Genomic DNA, 23,239 nt, shown 5'->3' with positions numbered 1-23,239 from the left:
TGAGCCTGGCTGCCTATTTGCCTATATGGCAGAGCGTGGAGTCTTGCCTGGCTTGTCAGCCAATCCCTTAATGCTCAGAGAATGCTCTGTCAGCACGCAGTTTAGTCACAGCACAATGTTTTTGTGGAAGAGGGATAGCTGTATTTTTTGTTCCATGGCTCAACCCAAAAGAATGCTAGGCTATAGCCTAGTATATCAGCAAAGGCTCCTGCGCTTGCTCAATCTTGTGAAAGGGAGGAGAGAAGGGAACAGAGAATGATGTGATAAAAAAAACCCTCGCTTGGTTACATGCAAGTGGAGTACAAATTAAAAGCATCTAGCAAAGGCGACAAAAGGAACTGGTTCAGCAGGCGTTTTTGCTTAGAAATCACTTTTATTTTATAAAGCTGGAGTTTGGTCTGTAAAGTTTTTAATCACACTTATAAAAAAGAGGTTGATAATTCTTGTGGGGTGGGGGGAAGCTCAAAAGGTTGCTCATAATTCAAGGTTACACAAAGGTTATATTTATAATATATATATTTATATATATATATAGATTTATATATAGATTTTGGAGACAATGGAGATTGGACTGCAAGTACAAGTCATATTTCAGACACTTGCTCATGTCCTGCAAATAGCGTTTCTTGACAGAAAGGGTTAACAAGGACCATGCCGGTGTCCCTGTAATCACCATTAGCTGGGGAGCGCGGCTCAGACAGGTGGTCCTACAGGGAAAAAGGGGTCAGGGGAGAGAAAGGGAAGAAAATATTAAGCTTCAGAAACACAATAAGGGACAGTCAACATGGTAGAATTTGCACTGGCAGGACAAAGTCTTGAAGAATATCCAGTATCCACTCAACCAATGGTTCAGTATGGCCAAAGCAAAGCTTTAAAAAATGTAATACGCATGATTCACTGGTCTGAGCTAAAAGCAGTAGGGTGAGACAGAAACGTCAGTGTCCCCTTAGAGAAAGGTGGTTCCTTTATACTAAGAATTGGAGGCCTGTGACTTTCCAGATGTTGCAGTTCTCCAGCTCACATTAGCCCCATGCAACTTGGCCAAAGGTCAGGGATGATGGGAGTTGTAGTCCAAAAAAGATCTGGTGTGCTACAGGTTCCCCATTCCAGCTTTGTTCATTTGAAAAATGTGGAATTGTATAATTGGTTTGGTGGATCATCCATGCTAGGTGATGGAATCAGCTGTGACTTTTTGTGAACATTCTAGCAGCTGAAAAATCTCTCAACAGCAAATTGTTCATAAATAGCCCAGCTTCTGGGAAGCAAGTGTGGAAACCCTCACATAGAGATTGGGATAGCAGGGGCTGGGTAGGGAAGCCTGATGGGAAGGAGGCAGGAAAGCTTAATGGCAGGATAGTGGCTGAAACAAACAAAAAAAAGACCGAGCAGGTTATCAACTGAGAAACAGAACTTGAGGGAAGTGTGGAGAAACTGGAAACCAAAAGAAAAGATGGGGGAGGGGATAGATACATAGAGCAAAGATTGGGAACCTGTGGTGCTCTAACAACTTGAGGACCACAGGTTCTCCATCCCTGTATAAAGAGAGAGATGGGGCTGTAGGGAAAATCTGAGAGAGAAGGTGGTTTGGACGGTGTGGAGAAGATAAGAATGAAACTGGGTAAATTGAGATGGCTAACGGAATTGGGACAGAGAAGTCAGTGGGGCTGGGGCAAAACACCCCTTGGTGTGAGGGTAGCCATTTATGCACCCAAAAAGAGGGCCAAAGAGGACATTTATTTGCATATGCTACTATATATATAGGAGCAACATAATGGGAGGGGGGTTTCCAGCTACCCCACCCTTTGCCCTTGGAAGCCTTGTAAGAAGCTGCTGCAGGAGAGGGACTGTGGCACCCTCGCGGGAGGCGTGTTTCTAGGACCAAGGGGAAACTGTGACGCTCCCTTGTTTTTGCTATTGGATGCTGGGTGTTGTTTAAGTAATACTGTTACAGTGGTGCCCCGCAAGACGAAATTAATTCGTTCCGCAATTTTTGTCGTCTAGCGAATTTTTCGTCTTGCGAATCACGAAATTCCATAGGAATGCATTGAAAATCAATTAATGCGTTCCTATGGTCAAAAAAAGTCCAAACAAAGCCAAATTTGGTACAACAACAGTTTATTAACTGCTCTTTAAAGTCACACATACTGTAAAGAGCAGTTCAAAAATTTAAGGGAAAATAAATTAACTTTATAAACAAAACATGTCTTTGTTTTTAGACAAAGAAAAAAAAGTCGCGAGACGTTTTCGTCTTGCGAAGCAAGCCCATAGGGAAATTCGTCTTGCGAGGCAAATCGAAAAAGGAAAAACCTTTCGTCTAGCGAGTTTTTTGTCTTGCGAGGCATTCGTCTTGCGAGGTACCACTGTATATGGGTAGAATTGAAATGTGTTTTTTTGGAATGCTATTATATTTGCCATTGTTTTGCTGTGTCATTATGTAATTTTTTGTGGCATTTGCTTGAGATGCACACCTGTTTCTTTGTAGCATGCCGCTTTGAGCATATATATTTTTCTTGTGGAAAAGTGGTGTACAAATTGAATGAGATGCAAATTTAGAAGCAATTACTACCATTTGAATAGAAACACAATTCCTCTCAATATAGTGAGAAAGATGTGACCAGGTGTACCAGCTCAGATGGGTCACTTCAAGGCCCCTGGTCTCCATTTGTTCTTTACTCTTAAAAGGATTTGGACTCAGCTCTTTGAGTCAAGTACTCTCCTCTGTAAAGTAGGACACAAGGCCACCCTGTCTTGGTCCAGGAGGAGTCTATATGCTGGTAACAGGAGGGGCATCAACAGAAATGGGAAGCCAGACACTATGTGCATGGAAGCCAAGAAGGCATGTTTGCAAAGAGTAGCATCTGAGGGGGTCCATGTGCCTTTCAGAACCGCTTAAAAGGGAAAGTTCTCCCAGTTACCTCTCCTATCATTAGGGCCCTGTGAGTTCACAACGCTATGTGTGAGAGCCAAGCAGAGTGGCTAAAATCCGCTTGTTGATATGAACTACCTGGGAGGTTCACTGCCAACAGAGTTCAGATCTTACCTCTGAGGTTTCAAGGGACTGTATCTCTCTGGGTAATTCTACAGCATGCCTGTTGAAGTAGTCCATAGTGATAGCATTGTTCCAATAGCTCAGGTTGGTTTCTGGGTTTGATGTCTTCTTCTTTCTCCGCATGCAGCAGATGGTGAGCAGGACAGCTGTTAACACAAACATGTTTGAGAGTGTGCTTGTGCAACAATGGGAAATTAGTTGGTGGTGGCTTGCGTAATAGACTGTATATTGTAATAGATTACCCCCCACTGTCTGTGGGTTGCATGCACAGATCTATGAAAAGTTCACATTGTGGTTCATGTACCACTGGAAGATGCAACATTTGATGAATTAAGAACACCATGCAAGACCACCTAATGTTTTCATGTTCTGAATCAAAGAGATGTAAGAATATAAGAAGTCAGAGCAATCTAGGCCACCACACCCTGCTTCTCACAGTGACCCAACTAGATGCCTTTGGGAAGCTCCCAGGAAGGACAAAAGCACAGTTCTCTGATTCAGGACAGAAAAAAATGAAGTGCTTCTTCATGCAGCACTTAGTGGAATTCCATCCCAGAACAGGTAGTTAGACACCAACTTGGATGGCTTTAGAAGAGGCAGATTCATGGAAGACAAGGCTATATTCTACCTCCCCTGTTGGAGGCAGTATGCTTTTGAATGCCAGTTACGGAGTACACAGGTGAGAAGACTGCTGTTGTGCTCAGGTCCTCCTTTTGGGCTTCCCATAGGCATCTGGTTGGCCACTGGGAGAAGAGGATGCTGGCCTGGATGGGCCAGACCAAAACACACAATTGCTTGTTCCCTTCCTGCCTTCTGAATCAGTGGCTTTGGAAACATACAGTGGAGTATTTATCCAAGGTGTGTTGTTTGTAATGAAGCAAACTGCTGACAATGCTCGACACTGTTTCTGTAGTCCAAAGAGACCAGTGTGTACTGCTCTTGTTCCAGCTTGTTTCCAGGAAATACACTCAAAAACAGAGTAATGGTGTTTTTCAAACTTGGGTCCCCAGCTGTTGTTGGACTACAGCTCCCATCATCCCTGATCACTGGTCATGTTAGCTAGGGATGATGGGCGTTTTAGTCCAACAACAGCTGGGGACCCAAGTTTGAGAAACACCAGTGTAATATGTAGAATTTATATTATAACTTTAATGGTGGAAGGAGGGAAAAGATTACTTAAAGCCTTTCTCCTCCAGCCATTTTTCTGTTTGAAATTCAGTGCAGCTGTTTTTCCAGCTGTGGGAAGAAAATACGTAACTCTCCCCACCCACTGGTGGAAAAGCAGCTGGCAAGGCGGGATGCAAGTGGGGAGTGGGGTTAAGCTGCCTCTCCTCCCTCCTCACCATTCCTTTCCGTAGCTGCTTTTCATTAGAAATCTGTTGGGCTGCTTCATGTACCTGCTGTGTAATGCTTGGCCAAAATCCGCTCTCAGTCTTAGTAGTATCAGAGGTCACGTGTTCCATTCTAATTTCATAAGCATCTACGATTCTCTGGATAACACAGCACACAGCCAAGGCTAAGCCTTGAGTTAATATTACCAGCAGGGCCACTATAATCAGGTCTCACAGCAGGCTCCATCCTTAACACAAAATACTGAGAGAGAGAGTGCAAGCATAATCGTATCTGTTTTGATTTGGATCAAGAGATGTCTTATCTTCTTATTACCACTGAAAAAGCTTCAAAATCTGGGCAATTTCATCTAAGCCAGTCATAATCACTTCGCTAGGCTAGTCATCCTCTTTTGCATTGCGTAGCTGTGGGAAATCATATGGGTAGGAACTGCATGTTAGCTGCACAATATTAAATCTCTGCCCTGCCTACTGTCTTCCTGTGATGTTCATCAGGTGTCATGCCTTTAGTGTGGCAGCACCTGTGCTTTGGAACTCCCTAGGCAAGTGCCATCATTGGATTCTTTGAAATGCCTGGTGATAATGTTGCTGTTTCGGCAGGCCAAGTCAGTCACACAACCGGTTGCATGTTTGATTGTGCTTCACTGTTTTTAGATGTTGCGTTGACAGCTTTTAAATGTTTCAAATAGGTTTTTATTTTATTTTTCATTGTATTGTTTATTATAGATATGTTTGCTGCCCAGGGCTCCTTTGATAAATAAATCAACGCTAGCATACTAGCACGGGCACAGGAAGCAGCTATTGCTGCTAAAAGTCTCGAGGCTTGTTTCCTGTTGGGCGATACTGGCAAGACATTTCTGCATCTAGTGAAGTTTAAACACCACTGTGACCTTCTCCTTTGTTACTGGTTATAACAATCAGTGGGCCTCTAGGCACATGCAAATAGGAGAAGCTGTCGTGGGCACTACGTCGCACCCACACCATACATTTAAAGTCAAATTAATGCCCATGTAAAGCACAGGGTTGGGACGCGGGTGGCACTGTGGGTTAAACCACAGAGTCTAGGACTTGCCAATCAGAAGGTTGGCAGTTCAATTCCCTGTGATGGGGTGAGCTCCTATCGCTCGGTCCCTGTTCCTGCCAACCTAGCAGTTCGAAAGCACGTCAAAGTGCAAGTAGATAAATAGGTACCGCTCCGGCGGGAAGGTAAACGGCGTTTCTGTACGCTGCTCTGGTTCACCAGAAGCAGCTTAATCATGCTGGCCACATGACCCAGAAGCTGTACGCCGGCTCCCTCTGTCAATAAAGCGAGATGAGCGCTGCAATCCCAGAGTTGTCCACGACTGGACCTAATGGTCAGGGGTCTCTTTACCTTTACAGCACAGGGTTTCCCTGCAAAGAATCCTGGGAGCTACAGTTTATCCCCCGAAGAGCTACAATTCCTTTCGCCCTTAAACTACAGCCCCCAGGGTTCTTTGCAGGGAAAGCCATGCGCTTTAAATGTATGGTGTGAATGTGACCCTATGTCTAATGGCTGCAAGAGAATGCTTCTTACAAGCCTGATTTCAGTTGGACCCTGTGGGTGCCAGTGATGGCCTCTGGGCGCATGAGCACCCACAGGTGCCAAGTTGGTGACCCCTATGTTACTCTAGTTTCCCACTTATGCAACCAAATTGCAGGGTCTCTATTAGCCTGGGAAATAATGGGTTGAATTCTGGGAGGAGAGCCTTCAAACAGAAGTGCTTACTCCGGGGAAACTTTTGAACCATAACTCTGCATTGTTGTGTACACCAATTATCTAAAATAGTGATTATGAAAGCTTTTTATTTACATTTATATTCTGTCTTTCGTTCAAGAAGCTCAAAGTAGCATTCATGATTTTCCCACCTCCTTTTACCTTCCCAACAGCCCAGTGAAGTAGGTTAGGCTCAGAGACAGTGACTGGCCCAAAATTTCTCAGTGAGCTTCAAGGCTGAAGGTAAAGTTGAACCCAAGTACCGCCCCCACCCCCACCCCGCTTGGCTTAGCCCAATGCTCTAACCATTATACCACATACTTGCTCTTTCAAAGAAAAGATGTGGTAAAAAAACCAGCTTTAGGGACGGGTCCACAGAATATAAAACACATCTATTCTTGATGCATATCCAACAGCTAAGCTGTTAGTTACATGGGCAGACTAAACAGACCCTGTGAAAAAGGCACATTCCTTTCTCTCTAGGAGCTTCTTAGTCCAAGGAAAACAATTCAAGAACTACCCAAGAGCCATACTTTTTATCTTAGATTTGTAAATTTTATAATGAAATGATTTTATAATGAAATGATTTTAGAATGTTGTATCATTTTACTGTTGTTAGCCTCTCTGAGCCCGGGTTCGGCGGGATATAAATAAATTTATTATTATTATTATTATTATTATTATTATTATTATTATTAGAAAAATATTGGCTGGTGAGGTGGGAGGAAGCAAATGCTGGTAGGCCAAAGACCCTTTGAATAGTTTGACAACTAAAGCCACTGCAAATAAGTCTTGTTGCACACTAGGTTCCGCTTGTGACCTTCCCATAGGCATTTAGTTGGCCACTGTGAGAACAGGATGCTGGACTACATGTGCTAGGAGGTTTCTTTGTATCTATGCATAGCATTTTTAGCCCACCTTTCTCACAAGGAGCTACCCATTTTATCCTCACAAACAACCCTCTGAGGTAGGCTAGGCCGAGAAGTGACAATTGGCCAAAGGCCACCTCATGAACTTTGTAGTTGAGTTGGGATTTGAATTCCGGGCTACCAGGTCTTAGTCTGGGACTAATAACCACTATACCCCACTGCTCATCAGGGATTCAAATGAACGTTTCCCACCTCACAATATAAATTATGGACGTTTTACCAGTGCATAGGGGGTCAGAGTTCTGTTTAAAGTAACAGGGAGCACTGCGGGGGGGGAGGGGAGGCTGTTAATCAGAACAGTTGATTTAGTTCCTGCTTTATTCAAAGGAAAAGGTGTGTGTCTGCTACAAATCTCTTTGTTGAATTAATAGAAATATAGTTATTACTCCTGTCACATTCAAAATTGCAGGCTATTATACGCCTACCACAATGCTTAAGACGGGCTCTTTGGTTCCATTTATCTGGTGCCATTCATTTAATTCCTACTGTACAAATCTTAGTCCCCAAGCAAACAAACAGATGTGTAGGCAAGAAGTCCCACGGTGGCAATGAAAAGCACTTGGTACGTAAGTGCCCACTTAGAGAAGAATTCATCCCCTAGAATTGATCTTCTTTCAGAGCTTATTTATGCGGTTGCTGTTGAGTCAGGATCAACAATATTTGGAATGACAGCCCGGGGTTCTTAGGAAATGCCCTTTTAACTACATCTTTCCTTTGCTCCAAGGAGATCAAGGCAGCTTACATGGGTCTCCCCTTCCCCATGTTATTCTAGCAATCATGTGGGGCAGGTTATACTGAGAGAGAGAATGACTGGCCCGAGGTCAATCCCCATCTTCATAAACCACTGTGCTAAGTCACACCCATCTGCTCAAGTCACTTACCGTGCATTGCACGGGATTGGACTAAATGACCCTCATGTCCCTTCAAACTCTTCTGTGTGCCAGTAGTGCACAGCCATAGCTTGCCTTTTGTAGATGGTGCAGTTTTGGGTTCATAAACAACAGTACTCTGAGAATTCAGATCACTATTAGTATAGATGATTTGTGTGCCTTCTTCTGCCCTCAAAGAATCCCTATATTAGGCAGAGGTGGAGGGTTTGGAGGGGGAAGGGCATCTGAAAGTACTTTCACCTAGACAGACCATTCTGAATGGCTTAGATACTTAATTACAGGGCTTGTGTTACGGTGGGTGGAGGTTTTGCAGCTAAATCTGCGTAAGCCTTTGGGAAATGTTAGGTTTGATGTTCGTCAAATTATGTTGCCAGAAAAGCATCAGGTTTGCCTCTGGTGGGCCGGAAAGACAGATTTGTTGCATCTAAGCCACAGTGATTGCTTTGTTTTTTATTCTCAAGTGGAATGGCAGTAAACATGAACCCCAAACTTAAAAGTATGAAAGTTGCATGTGTGGGGTTCATATTGGTTAGTTGGGGTTAGATGACCAGTAATTTACCATGCAGGGTTTCCAAATGGAAAGTGATTTTAATGTAAATGGTACAGAGCTGCATAATACTACAGGCTTGGATGTTTCAAACCAATGGAAATTCCCAATATAAGGTTCCAGTCTTTCAAAGGAGAGACCACAGCTCAGTGGCAGACCACATGCTTTGCACCATGGCTAAGAATGTAATTCTGGGCTTCTCCAATTACAGATTTAAAGTGGCAGGGCTGAGAAAGACTTCTGCTTGGTGGTCCCCAAGAAATCACTGGAGAGACACCTGAGTGACCAGGAATTGGCTCACTCCTGAAGAGCTGAATCCACTTAGCGTGATGGCTCTGGGTCTTCCTACATCAGCGTTTCTAGGACAGCCAGGTAAGTTGGACAGCAATCTGCAGAATGTCAAAGTAGCTGATTTACACTTCCTCCATTGATATGGATCATGCTGGCTGATATGAAAGCAGCTGCTACAGACCTCTCCTATAGGAAGCGCTAATGTGGTGTGGAGAATTAGATAAGTGTAAAAGCTGCTTCCAGGTTCTGCAGCAATACACTTCAATTTGAGGCAGCCTGACTTTCATTACAGTGTCAAAGCACATCTAAACTGCATTCACCACTTAAAAGGAGCACTGCTGACCTGTGAGCCAAAGTGCAAATGCACGCTAAGTGAGTGTGAGCGTCAAATAAGGTTAAACATGTCTTGCTTGGGGGGGGGGGGACATAAACAGGACCATATGTCTAAATTATAATCCTAAGCAAACTTACTAGGGAGTAAGCCCCATTGAGCAGAATGGATCTATCTCCGAAAAAATAGGCTTGCAAAGTGAGTTGGATAGGGAAAGCACAGGGTTGCGTAGAAGGCAATCCATGCAAAGACACCATACTAAAGCTGTACTGTAATGGTGATCTTCACCTGCAGCCTATCTCAGTGGCAAGGCTTATCCTTCAGATGCTAAGAAGGGCCAGACGCTTCTCCTGAATTTCAATGGTGGTGGTGAGGAATCCAAAACCCAAACATAACTTAACCAATTGCTGATATACTGAGTTAATAAAAGCAGGAGGAGCACTCAAGTGTTCTGAGGATGTGAAATACAGTGGAACCTCGTGTTACGTACCGTCCCCCTTGCGAACGCTGCGGGTTACGAGCTCTGCTAACCCGGAAGTAGATGCTCCCGTTGTGACCTTTAGCCTGGGATGCGAGTGGAAGTTGCATGCCGGCAGCAGCGGGAGGCTCCATTACCGAAAGCACGCCTCATGTTACAAGCGGTTTCGGGTTACAAACGAACCTCCGGAACGGATTAAGTTCATAACCAGAGGTACCACTGTATGAGCTAGAACAGGATCCAAGGGAACACGCCACATGCATCTTTGGTATTCTACTGATACTTCCACACTCCAAGCTGGCCTCCATTTCACATGAACAGTAATGGGTAAATTAATTCAGTCATGAATTGAAGTCACAGCTTTCCCATCCTCCTCTTTTTCATCACACCAGCCTTTAATTGCAGCAATAGGTTTCTTTTCTTTTTTCCTTAAAAGGTCTGGATTCCAAGAGCTTGGAGAAGTTTTTCAAAGTGATTGTGCTGAACATTTTGCTACTTCATGTTACAAATTCTCCCTCTTCCCCAAATGACTCAAGGCAGCAAGGAGGACATAAAACCCACTGGAATTGTGACAAGATGAAAATGCATTTTTATGGTTTAAGCACTTCTCTGCTGAGCATGTACAGTAAGTACTAGTTAAATAGAGGACACATTTTCCAGGGTTTCTCTGTACTTCCTAATGCATTGGTCAAAACCACACAGATTTTGGGAACTACTTCTTCATTCCCTGGCTGGCCAAACCAGCTGGCCTGAGCGTACAATAATGAGCTGAATATGTGCTTTGCGTGATGTGGTCTCTCACAATTTGGCTGCTCTCATGATTTGGCTGGGACTCTGTAGATTTTGCTCTGAAAAGAGAGAATTCCTGTGGATGGTTGTACCTCCCCCTGTGCTCTTTTAACCCTGGAAAATGCTTCTTCTGAAACTCCATTCTTTGGTTACATTTATGGATATGGGGACTTATGCTGAACACTGTGCAAAAAACCTCCACCTTCCTGATTTCTGTATGCTTTATACTGATACAAAATTTCACTGTTCAGTTAATCCCACACTCCCCATCACTTCCTTGTGATGGGAAGATTAGCCACATTTCTTTTGAAGTGGAAATATGGCTGCCAGAACCCTTTACCATATTTTTCGCCCCATAGGATGCACCGGCCCATAGGACGCACCTAGTTTTTTTGGGGGGAAATAAAGGGGGGAAAATTATTCCCCCCAGGTGCGCTGCGCTAATCCCGAAGCTTGGGGCGTGCGGAGCTCAGCGCGCCCCAAGCTTCTGGGTGCCGGCAAGGTCTCTGCTAGCCGTGGGAGATTTGCGGGGCTCTCCCAGGGCTAGTGGAGCGCTGCGCTAATCCCGAAGCTTGGGGCGTGCGGAGCTCAAGCGCGCCCCAAACATCTGGGTGCCGGCAAGCAGTCCGCTAGCCGTGGGAGAGCTGGGTCTCCCACAGCTAGCGGATAGCTTCCTGAAGCCTGGAGAGCGAGAGGGGTCGGTGCGCACCGACCCCCCTCGCTCTCCAGGCTTCAGCGAAAGCCTGCATTCGCCCCATAGGACGCACACACATTTCCCCTTCATTTTTGGAGGGGAAAAAGTGCGTCTTATAGGGCGAAAAATACGGTAATTTGATTAGAGAATGGCTACGTGGTATTATTCTCAATTGTGTGAGCTTTTAAAAAAGCACCAGGACAAGAAGCAGAACATGAACAGGGGCACCTGGATAAACTATTGTAGGAGCCAGACCCAGTTGGATAACTAGCAAAATGCTAAACCCAACCAAACTATGGAAATTCTAAGGCTACCAGTCAGTAAAATGTTGACTTTCCATATCTGGGCAGGCATGTTTCCTAGGAAATTTTATCTTGCAGTCTTAAAATATCAAAACAATGAGGGACTCCATTTGAATCACAACCACTGGCATCACCAGGGCAGGAATTTGAGACACGTCATTGTGGTATAGTGCTGAGAGTGTGGTATAGACCTGAGAGACCTGAGTTCAAACCTTTGCTTAGCTGTGAATCAGGCGCACCAACTAGCGGGGGCCGGGAGGGGGAACCAAATTTCCAAGGGGGTGGTTGGGCCCTCTCATAATTCCCTGGTGGCCATGTGCACATGTTGTGGGGCATTCTTGTGTCACGTGCAAGCCGTGGGGCGTGCACGAGTGATGTCAGCCCACCCTAGGCGTGACCACATGCCGTGAAGCTGTGCAAGGTGGCACGCTTGCACTGGATTGTCTTAGGCACACTGTTACCCCATAGGGTTATAGTCAAGGAAAAATGGAAAGAGGAAGACACTCCTTGGAAGAGAGGTGGGATATAAACATGAGGATGTAACAATGAATCAGTCGAGGGTCCTGCACAGCAGAATGAAAGTCCCCAGATACAGCAAGGCTGTCTTATCAGTTTGAAGTACATAAAGTACTAACACATTGATATCTAAATGCTCCTCTTCCAATAATTAAGTTCAGGGTCTAAGAATTCCTTAACTGCACAGTTGCACAGCTGTGTACCATTTGTGCACCTATATGTCTACTTTTCATTGTGGTTGTCACAATAATCCTGTACTGTATTTGATGTACTGCCTGCCAGTCAAATAAACTGAAGTTTACTGTGTCATGTTTTGCTTCCTGTGCCATTAACGTGTTGACTGGTAGCAACCCCGTTGACTTTAAAAATAAAAAATGTGCGCAACAATAAACCTGCAAATTGGTCAGACAAAAGGTTGACTCTATTTGCCTTGTGTCCTGAAGGTGGCAGCAACCTCCCTAGTTACATGACCCATTTGTCAGGTGATCTGCCTTGGAGCCTACAGCTGCAGCTGTGCTGCGATGCTGAATATGAAATTGCACTCTTTTGGCAAGAACATATTTTCAGGAAAACCAAAGCATTCTGCCTTGGGATCATGTACAAGGGAGCTGCAACTGGTCTGTCCATCAGGGGGAGCAAGTAATTTATTTCACATTACCATGACAAGAAAAGTGACTTGTCGGGGTGGGCATTTGTACCGCATCTGGTATGTAATGCATGCCTTTCAACTTGGGAGATGATGGGGAAGCAGCCTGCAGAGTTAGCAGAGCCAAGGAAAGATTATACTATGATTATTGTCATTATCTTATTATCCTGATGCGGCACCATGCATGGCACCTGCCTTGCGAAGCGTTCCATCCCCTGAATTACAATTGGACAGGAAGGGTGTAGCTCGTGAGAGAACGAACTGTTCAGGGAAACAAAGTCAAATAGAACAGTCCAGCTGCTGACTTGAGAAATATGTTAATACCGCAACATCTGGCCCAAAAAGCCATTTACAGGATGGAGACAGAAAAGAGCTTTTAAAAAAGTTGAACTGACACAAAAAACATTGCTGTCCATGGCGTATTCTTTTGTCCCATTGTTATCTGGACAAGAGAGGTTGGGAAGCATTTGAACCGCTACCCAAATCCTTCAAGGACTATGAATGGGCCAGAAGCCAAAGAGCAGCTTAGGCTTGTACAAAGAGAATTGTGGACTTTTAAATTTTTGAGTTAATACTTCTGGACCATTCAGCTATTGGCATTATATTGAGACTGTTTTGTGATCTGACATGGTTGCCTCTTGATCCAAAAGTGAACTAAGCATGGCACATATTTGTCTAGACTACTACCACCTCTTAAGAGTTTTCTGCCACTGGCAATTCCTCTCACATAAAGTGAGCAGGATGTGGCTGCCTCATCAGCCACACAGAATGAGACAAACAGGTAGAGCTTACTGTGCTCTGCCACTTATCTATGTTTCCATCCCTGCTATGAAGCTATGCCGCAGAAGAGGTAGATCACTGTTTCAGTCCATCCTGGCAACCTCTCAGTCTTGCTGAAGGTAGTCGTACAAACTAATTGTATCTGCAAGGCCAGACATCACTGCATGTTCCATCTTTTTCAGTCACCCCAGCCCTGATCACACTCCATGATGTTACGACTTGGGAGGAGTTGACAATTGATACTGAAATCCCAGCAGCCATTTATAGGGAATTCCACAGCCTGCTATTCACCTTGGTGTGGGAGAACTGAAATTGCAGTGCTTCAAGTATCTCCACAACCAAATCCCTTAATCTCCCCTGATGGACTAGTACTAGCTATAATTAACTCCCATGAAGTAATATTCATCAAGTAGAAGAGAAAAATTAATTAGACCCAACAGTGTTTGCGTGACCAACTGGGAAAAGTAATCCAGCCAGTGCTCTTTCCCTTCTTAATGCTATATGTGATATAGTTCATTGGGAGCGCTGGACTCGTAAGTCCCAGATCACCAGTTTTCATTCTAAAAGAGTACCTTTCTAGCATTTGTTGAACCTGAGATAGCAGGCAAAATACACAGACACTATTCTTCTCATAAGAGTACCAGTCAGATGTATAAGGCACGGTTTACCAGCAAACCCAATTATGTAGAAATGCCTTGCTTTTGGGAAAAAAGCTACTATCCAATTCCTAGCATCCAGTTTTCAAGCACCTGAGCATTCAAGGCTCTTCCGTTACATTAGATATACATAACACAAGGATGGAGTATCACAAACATCTACCATAGAATGTATGACAAAAAAAGAAGTCAACTTACAGCATGAGGATATGGGCACACTGATGGCCAAAATGATCCATGCTATATCCACTTTGCTGAGACAAATGGTTGCCCTGTGCTGGGGCTTGTTTCCCTCTGAGGCATGAGAAATATTCCCTGGCATACCAGGCTTCCAGGTCCCAGCGGGTACCAATCTGTTTAGGAAGTTTCCTGTTGCTGTTGAAGTGGAACTCGGCATCCACGTGGAGGGCTCTGTGCTTGGCAAGTTGGCACGCCCAGAGGGATTCAGTGCAGTAGATGTTTCATTTGGGTTCCTTGTTGTATGCGAGGAAGAAACATCAGCATCAGTGCCCGTTTGACCAAATGCTGCTGCTGTTGCAGTCCCAGGGCTGGCAAAAAAAGGTCCCTGGTTTATAGTTTGGCTCGAGGGTACCCAAGAGTCATTTTTGCCCAGAATATCCCATATGCCATACCGCTGGGGTTTAAAAGGCACTGTCACCATTTCAGGAGCAGCTGATGGGGCATTTGCTGGGGTTTTGAGACCTGTTTCCTGCGTAACCAGTTCGGATGAGCCCCCCTTCCCTGTCGTGTTAAGGCCTCCCAAGGTATCACTGTGGAAAGATGCAAGTGAGTCTGTTGTGGTTACCAGCATGGTGTCATTACTACGACTGTGGGCTGTGGACTGAGACTGAAAGGGATGATCTGGAGACCAGTTCCTCATGGTCGGGGGAGAGTGCTGTCCCGTCTTTCGATAAGGCTCTGTAAATTCTGTGGAATCGCCATTGACAACCTGAGAGACATTCACTTGGGGGAGAGTCTTTCCGGAAAACAAAGCACTCTGGTTGTTCAAGTGATATGGTTCTTTGTTGCCAATGGGATGGCTGCTGGTTGATTCCTTCTGGCCAACAGAAGGAGTGTAAGTCTCCACTGAGCTAGCGGGATGAAAGTTTGCAAGGGATGCTGTGGGCAAGAGTTTGGTGGTGTGACGGCCTTTGTGTCCAGGAGTCATCCCCATAGCTGAGATATTGCTATTGTCTGTCAGGAGGCCCCAAGATGATGCCAAGCTGGGAAACGGTGCCTGAACTGCAAACACGAGTTCTTCTGTCAGTGCCAAAATCAGTAGAACGCCTGCAAGGAGAGAGATTGCAGTGAAGAAAACCCAAAGCATAGCAAACTGGCATAAAATCAGAATGGCAGGTTTGGGACTGAGGTGACGGCAACAGAAGCTCACTCCCTGCATTGCAGCTGGGTCATTTGTACACAAGGTTGTATGCTTGCCAAACATATATTCCAGTACAGAATATGAAACCCAGAGAATTTCAGCTTTGATTAAAAAAATTCTACATGTATAAAGTATTAATGGCAGTGCAGAAATGCCCTTTCTTACCCATATTCCTTGCGTGTGTGTGTGTGTGTGTGTGTGTGTGTGTAAGTTTCATTTATTTTAAACAATTATGGCCCAGTCTTCAACTACACAGGTTAGGACAGAGCATGTGAGGGTATCCTGCTTCATCCTCACAAAAGGTAGGTTTTGCGGAGAGACACAGACAGACACAGAGTGGGGAGGCAAGGCCACCTGGTGAGTTTCATGTGAGCAGGTATTTGAACCCAGATCTTCTTAGGCCAAGTCTAACACTCAAAGTACTTCACAACAGTTACTCACCACACTGTGCAGAAAACACACAACCTTGCAAATCTCAAAATGCTAATTTCTGTTGACCAGAGCCAGGATGGCCAGCAGGTTGGATCTGGGCCTAAAGCAATTATACTGGGCACCTGACAATTCAAACCCACCCTTTCACTCATAAGGCAATACAGCACAACACTAGCAGGTTGTAAGGAACGGAGATAGTTTACACTTTATCACAATACCCCCCTTTTTTTTTTGAAGCAGGGCTATGTTTGAGCACACACAATTTATAACTGAAACGGTTAGAAGGCACCACTGTTATATTGGCATTGCTCTACCTAGAAAGAGGTCAGCTTGTTGTATATCAAAATACATTTATAGTCTGCAGAACACTGTCTGTAGAACGAAGTAGAACGAATGTAGAAATCAGCTAGGACTGCCCCTGTTTACAAGTCCAGTTTAAAGATACAGAACCATACAAAGAGAGGAACCTGGGATTCACTTGCCAACACCTGGATAGCAGATTGAGTAAGCTACACATGCCACCTGGTTTGAGTCTTCCTGCCTGCCCAACCAGAATGAGATGCATTGCAATTCTATTTAAATTACAGTAATTGTTTTAAATTTCCATATATGCCTAGCATTTAGCATGTGCACTTTTTATGCAAATGTGTTCCACTTTCTCCTCTTTTTTTTCAAAGCGATGCATTTCCCTCTTGTGTATGTGTGTGTGATGTGCAAGTAGCCACCCTACTCCTGGTTCCAGATAATGCCATATAACATATGGAGAAGAGAAGCCAGAGGTAAATGTAGGACAAGAAATACCTTTAGTTAAAGCTCATCCAGATGGCTCAAGTAAATGAGATGTGTCATGCATGACAGTAGAAAGCAAAAGGAGAACGAACCATACGGTCAAGCTAGAGGGAAAATTCCGTCACAGTGTGGCAATCAGTTATCATCTGAGCATGAAAGCAAAGCATAGCCGCTGAACTTTCTCCAGCAGAAATCTTTCTGAGCTCTGTGTCTCCATTTAATGCTAACTCTGAGACTTCAGAGGAAGAGGAGGTACCCTCAAAATCTTAGACAAACATTTACTTTGTGACCCCCCAACAAGCTACTACTTTGCAGTAAGTATCTGACTGCCACTGAGGACACTGGATGCTTCTAGACAGCATCTGTGGAGCAATTTGACATTCTGTCTCAAGGTCATTTTAGGACACATTTCTCTTCAGATCACTGGTCTAATATAACACAGCAGCTCCTCCACAGTTATGAGGGCTTAAGGGGGGGGCAGCTGTCCAACCTGATCTCACAGAAGCTTCAAACTTGTACTTCAGAGAATATTCATCCCTTGTATATTATTGAAAGAGAAGGCCTGGTATGAATAAGCACAGGGAAATTAAGAACAGAATCTGAGAAGCATTGTTTGATTACTTATCTCAATGGGTTGTTTACTCTTATATTCCAGATATCACACCTTCCAGACAATGGAAGCACCAGGAGGACATCTGTATTTCCCACATCAATGCATTGATATTTATTTACTTAGAAGTACAACAAACCATTTCCCTAAAACTGTGTACACGCAATGCCTTTAAAGTACATTCAAAACACATGGTTTCCCTCAAAGAGTTCTGAGCACTAATTTGTTGAGGGTTGCTGGAAATTGTAACTCTGGGAGAGGTAAACTATAGGGCCCAGAATTCTTTGAGGGGAAAATGTGCTTCACATGCACTTTAAAGGTATATTATGTATGCAGCCTTCATTTGTTTTAATACTGTGGCATCAACAAAAAACCCAAAGGTCTGCCAACAATGTTGGGAACTGCACTCTGCCATGAACCTTTTCCAACTCAGGGGAACAAAGGGGCGGGGAGGGGGGATTTTCCAGTCTTCCATGGTTCTGCCCATACTTCCAGAATCCAAAACTTCATCTGCCAACCCCCACTACTGGGCCTACATGAAAGCTCCTCACCATTTGCTTGGTACTGGAGCAAATCTTGCAACTGCTCCTCAGCAATGCTATTCCAGATCTCCTGTGTCACCAGCCATAATCAAAGAAGAATTCACTGTCACAGAAGGGGAGTCAATGCAAGCTCATTTCCTTAGAACAGGTGTGGGCAATCTGACTTGGATGTTGCTGGAGTCAAACACCCAGCGTTCCTGATTCTTGGCCATGCAGGCAGAGGTTGATGGGATTTGAGAGTCCCTAGTTTAAAATATTTCTTCTTATAAGCTAAAAAGTGTATTTTGGCAGCAGCATAGCGTGGTTTGCTGACGACCAGGGCGCGGAGGGTGAACAGAACCCCTGCACCAGCCCAGCCCTCAATGCTGACACTGCCAGAGCGCCCCCTATAAAGCCAAGTGGGGCCACACTATGCCACTTACGGGGGGGGGTAGCTAGCCGATGTGGCCCTTGGCAGGTGAAACCTGTGGAGAGGACAGCGCTCAGCAGCAGGCAGGGAAGGATGGGGAACTGGGGATGAGCCCTGCCAGGACGTGCCTGGGTGGGATGGGGATCCCTGCAAAAGCCAGACCTTTGTGGGGGCATCTTGTTTGTGCCCCCTCAAAATTGCGTGCCCGGGGCCACAGCCCCCTTGCCCCCACCCACGCCCTGATTTTAGGGCCTTGCTAGACTGAATATTGCAGCCAAGGTTCTTCTCAGTTTTATGGATGAAGCACCTAGGGGTGTGCTTTTAACACCCAAAGGTGTGTGTGAGGGAGAGAAAAACTTTCCCACCCCCTCCAACTGAATAATGGACCATTGCAAAGTAAAGTTGGGAAGGGGGACAATTACCTGCATCTCCCTTTTATGTTTAATTTTTAACACACACACACACACACACACACACACACTCTTTATGCAGGAATGGGGCAAATAAACATTTCTACCATGGCTGGCCCAAAATATTTTTGGTGCCTAAGACAGCAGTAGATAACATCCTCCTCCCAATTAAGGTACATAGTACCTAAGGCTGGCTATATTTTGGTACTTGAAGCAGGAAAAACCCACAAGTGTCCCTCCTCCTTTGCAGTAAAGATGCTACCACAACACATTAAATTTCTTGACGGTAAAAATTATCTGTCTGAGAGCTGGCACCCTCTTGTCCAATGATAGAGCCAGTCCTATGATCATGTTTAGAGTGTTCCTTAAGGCTGGTTGATTTAGATTGATGCTGGCTGTGTGCAGCCACTAACAAAAAGTCCTCACAAGTTTATTAACACTCCCCAGCCAGGCAGCAGCATGAGTTTATATGGGAGGTTATGAAAGTTCATAGCATCAGGTTGACTTGTCAAGTAGAGGGCTTTTTTCTGCTTTTGTTTCAGTTGTATATCAAAGTACTTGGGCACTTCCCAACGAGTCCTATGACTTTGGACCGAGTCCGAATTGTCAAAAACCCATTGGAAACATTTACTGCTTGTGCAGGCATTTTTCCACGGTGAATTTACGCACAAAGAGTTCAGCCTTGCATTCCAAAGCCAAGAGTCTCTTCAGCCCCCACCCACCTCAGTCTCATCCTCTGATCTCAGACATGACGATGGCAGGATAAACACAGCCTCCTTGATCAGTGGGGCTTCAAAAGCATTGTTGCTCTGGGAAGTCAAGAGCAGATCTTTTCTGTGCTCACATACCTCACCCGTGGCATTCAATTAGGGAAGAAAAGCTACCTGCCTGGAGCAAATGATTTTTTTGTCTTTGTACTGTAGACTGGCTTTGCATGCGCTCAGATCCTGCTCTCCACCATCCATCCAGGCAAGAGGCATCATCCAAATTCAAGGACATATTCCAGCGAAGCCAAAAACACTCATGGAGGGTGTAAAGTAGCTCTGTTGAGTGTGGCCTGGGAAGAGGGGGTGTAACTCAGGAAGAGAGTCCCATTTATCCTCTGGGCCTGAGGTTCCCCAACCTTGCCTAAATGCTATCTCACCTTGAAGTAAGCCCCACTGAACCCAACAGGATTTACTTCTGGGTAGACATAGACAGGATTGTGCCAGGAGCGCACTGAGTGCAATTTTAGACATCTTCCTGCAGTGCCATTTGCAAGAGATCCTTCTAGCCCTTGTGAACAAACAATCCCATTGTTTGGTTTTGGGACCAGTCTACATGTTTGCTTCTGAGGTGATACAGTGCATGGGATGCAGCTTTGCCGCCTGATGTTGATATGGGGCGTCTTTTGTCTGAAATGAACCATATGTGAAAATTGCCTAAGCAAACAAAACCTTTCAAAATCAGTGGGTTCCCATAAATACCCCTGATGTAATTCTGGAGATTTTCACTTGGGACTATTTCAACAACCTAATGGACAACCTGGGGCCCTTCAGAGCTTGTTGGACAACAGTTCCCATCATTCCTGATCTCTGGACACACTGGATGGGTCTGATGCGAGTTGCAGCCCAACAAGAAGATCTGGAGAACCCCAGGTTGGCCAGCCTTCAGACAGGAGTTCCCTGACAAAGCACCAATGTGTATTTCTCAGCTAATGACATACTAAGAAGAAAAGTTATTTGTCCTCCCAGTGCCCTGCCTAGACCCAGGTTAGGGCACATCTACCAAGAATGGGCACATCCCAGTTAATATTTCATAGGTGTCAATCTAGGAATGCGATAGCCATGATCTTCATTTATATCTTATGCTCCTCAGGGCAGTTCACAACATAAGCAATGCCAATTCCATATAACAAGTACAAAAACACACAGACAGGGTTAGTACTCAAAATAATCACCATTGATTCAAATGGCTGCAACCCTGGGAATAAACTACTTTGTTTCTGAGTAGACATACATAGGGATTGGGCTGATCAAGTCTGATAAAGCCCATCTCATAGTAACAGGTAAACTGAGAGGGGGCTAGCTGGGGCGGGAGGCAGAGGACAAAAGAAAGCCATTCACCCTACAGCATGAACAAAATCTTGCTTGCTCAAAAGTATAGGAAATCAAAATATTTCCAAAATATATACAGCTTATCATAGGAAACAAGCACTATTCAGCTCAAGCACAGCACTCTCTTGACAAAGCAACCGAGTGTCCAGCTCTTTCAACAATTAAACCCATTAGAGGAGCCATCAGCCCTGTTACTAAGAAGGCGAATTTTTAGCCAAGCTTTAAGGCGAGTCAGTTCATAAATCAAGAAATTCAGTTCCCTCTCAGACTGTCAAGCAATAGGAACAATAGAGATTACAAATAGAACATTAACATGAAGAGGCAGGCAGGCGGTCTCCCCATTCATTCTCACGGTAAGCTGAAAGAAAGCAAGATTCTGTGGAAATAACAGAGGGTTCAGAAACGCCTATTGAGAAAAACATTCAGACAACTGAATAGCTGACCCTTCAGAAAACGATCACGGGGAATTAAATCGCCTTGTAATTACTGAACGGAGGAGGTCAAATAGGGGAAAAGTGAGATGAGACTGATCAGATTGCGCTAGGTAATAAAATTACTCACCTGAAAATATCATTTGGACTTGTCAGCAGACATTCTCACCTACTCACATCATGTAGGCTAGGAAGCTTCATATTTTAGTAATTAAAAAAATAAATAAAGGAAGTGGCTTGTGCCTGCTAAGCCACTACTTCGCCGGAGGAGAGTTTTGCTGCTAATGCTGGGATGGCTTGGGAGCAAAGACGACAGGCACACAGTACGCAGGCGTGTCTTGCAGGAATGTGAGGCTTAGTGCCTGCTCCTTTGTGCAATACTTTTGCAAAAGGCAAGGAAGGCTTATTAGTTACTGAGCCTTATTTGCTCCCCTGCTGAGCTGCTTTGTATTCCAGCTTGGGTTTTTTCCACTCCGACATACACACTTGCAGTGCCAGACTCAGATGCTGCTACACAAAAGATCTCCTGGCTGCTCTGGTTTGCTGGGAAGGAAGCATTAGCCTCTCAGTGGCACATCCTGATGGCTTGGACTAATTTCCTATTTTAAGGTGGAATACTGCTCATACTCTGACATGTAATTTGGCTATACACACAGCTGGATTTTACACACTGAGAGATTGTTTTCTAGACCTGTTCTCTTTAGATATTTGAAATCTGGGTTGTTGTTCTTTTTAAAAAGGGAAATCTGAATTGCCTTCTGACATGCTCTTTCCCTCTCTGGTTCCAATCCTGAACAGTATTTCCTTCATAGTGAAGAATGTTCCAACACTCTGCTTTGAGGATTGTGTGGAATCAACCTATATCCTAGAGAGTATTATTCTCAGTGATGGTGTAGTCAGTCCAGTTATCTCCCACCTTGGGTTCTCAATGCTGTTAGACTACAATTCCTGTCATCCTTGACCATTAGATAAGCTACTAGGATGGCAGGAGTTGCAGTCCAACAACAGCTGGAGACCCAAAGTTTGAAGAACACTGGTGGAGGTCAGGGATGGGGAAGCAGTGGTTGTCTAGATGTTGTTAGCCTTTAGGTCCCATCCTTGATCACTGGCCATGTATATTCCTGGAGCTCCTTGGTATTTTAAAATATATAGCTTGGTATTTTAAATTATATAACCATCTGATCAACATAAGTGACCCCTCTCATTCTCCTTCTGTGTTATTTCTTCAGTAAAAATAAACCAGATATTTAGTGTGTGAAGAGATGATGAATTCAATTTTTAACCACCCTTCACCATGTGGTCCGAGGATAGGTTCCAGTAAATCAAACATACAATATTAAAACGGTAGAAAGCAAATTATAGTCACAAGAATAGGGCAAGTTCTAAAAAACTATTTCTCCAATGGAAACTCAATAGTGAAGGTACCAAACATATCTCTGGGGAGGGAATTCTGTAACATGGGGGTTGACACAGAGAACACATTCTCCTGGGGCAACCCCTCAAACTTCTGTGGGCAGTGGAACTGCTAAGTGGGCACCCCCTCTTCTGAACTGATCATGTGCACTGGGCAAGAAAGAATATTTCAATATGCAATTTTGATTCTCTGAAGGTATCTCATGTTTTGTATAGTTTTGAAATTTTCATGCTGTTAGATCAGTACTTGAGGAATTAGAAGTTGAATCTGCTAATTACCCAGTTGCGTACAGACTTATTAAGAGACCAAGGAGTGTAGGGAAATCAACAAAAGTAGCTTCAGGTTGCATTCCTTTAGCTACTAACCTCCCAAGGAGACATATATAGGATTGGCAGAGTCAGGCGCATATACAGTATAATCCAGGGGTCAGCAAGGCTTATCAGGCATGGGCCAGAACACTCCCACGGACATCCTCCGTGGGTCGGACCAAAATCCTGGAAATTGCGCCTGCGCATGCCCAGATGCTGAAAATCATGCCTGCACAGAAGCAATTTCCGGCACCACGGACACGAACAGACGCGATTACCGGCATCTGGACATGCACAGAAGCAATTTCCAGAGCCGTGGAAGAGAGTCCCCGTGTCACGCTGTGCCAGTTTAGTGCAGCAAGCGGGGACTCACCAAGTGGGCGGTTCGGTTTGGGGGCGGCTCGGGGGGCGGTTATACAGCCTCCGTGGGCTGCT

General features: G+C 44.6%; 1 protein-coding gene and 1 long non-coding RNA gene across 11 annotated transcripts in view; one reads left to right on the top strand and one right to left on the bottom strand.

Moving 5' to 3' along the window:
* The window catches only part of LOC310690010, a 34,579-nt gene extending 23,858 nt beyond the window's left edge, over nucleotides 1-10,721 (top strand). For 5 of the 6 annotated variants that reach the window (XR_014517770.1, XR_014517771.1, XR_014517772.1 and 2 more), the window contains 2 exons: nucleotides 8,711-8,871; nucleotides 10,036-10,721. This is a non-coding gene — a long non-coding RNA (uncharacterized lncRNA). Of the gene's footprint in view, nucleotides 1-6,257; nucleotides 6,377-8,710; nucleotides 8,872-10,035 lie in introns of all 6 variants that reach the window. The other variant, XR_014517775.1, reaches the window with a different exon arrangement.
* Nucleotides 354-23,239, bottom strand: part of TMEM108 (transmembrane protein 108) — a 185,466-nt gene continuing 162,580 nt past the window's right edge. For 3 of the 5 annotated variants that reach the window (XM_083468390.1, XM_083468391.1, XM_083468393.1), the window contains 3 exons: nucleotides 14,181-15,269; nucleotides 3,041-3,195; nucleotides 354-707 (listed from right to left, as the gene is read on the bottom strand). In XM_083468390.1, coding sequence (XP_083324516.1) covers nucleotides 585-707; nucleotides 3,041-3,195; nucleotides 14,181-15,269 — 1,367 coding nt within the window. In that variant the 3' untranslated portion in view covers nucleotides 354-584. Of the gene's footprint in view, nucleotides 708-3,040; nucleotides 3,196-14,180; nucleotides 15,270-21,212; nucleotides 21,585-23,239 lie in introns of those variants that run through there. The other 2 variants (XM_083468392.1, XM_083468394.1) reach the window with 2 other exon arrangements.

This window comes from Podarcis liolepis (genome assembly GCF_965112155.1).
Source record: "Podarcis liolepis genome assembly, chromosome: 12".
Classification (NCBI taxonomy): Eukaryota; Metazoa; Chordata; class Lepidosauria; order Squamata; family Lacertidae; genus Podarcis; species Podarcis liolepis.
The sequence above is the reverse complement of the archived record's forward strand: the minus strand, read 5'-3'. Positions and strand labels throughout refer to the sequence as shown.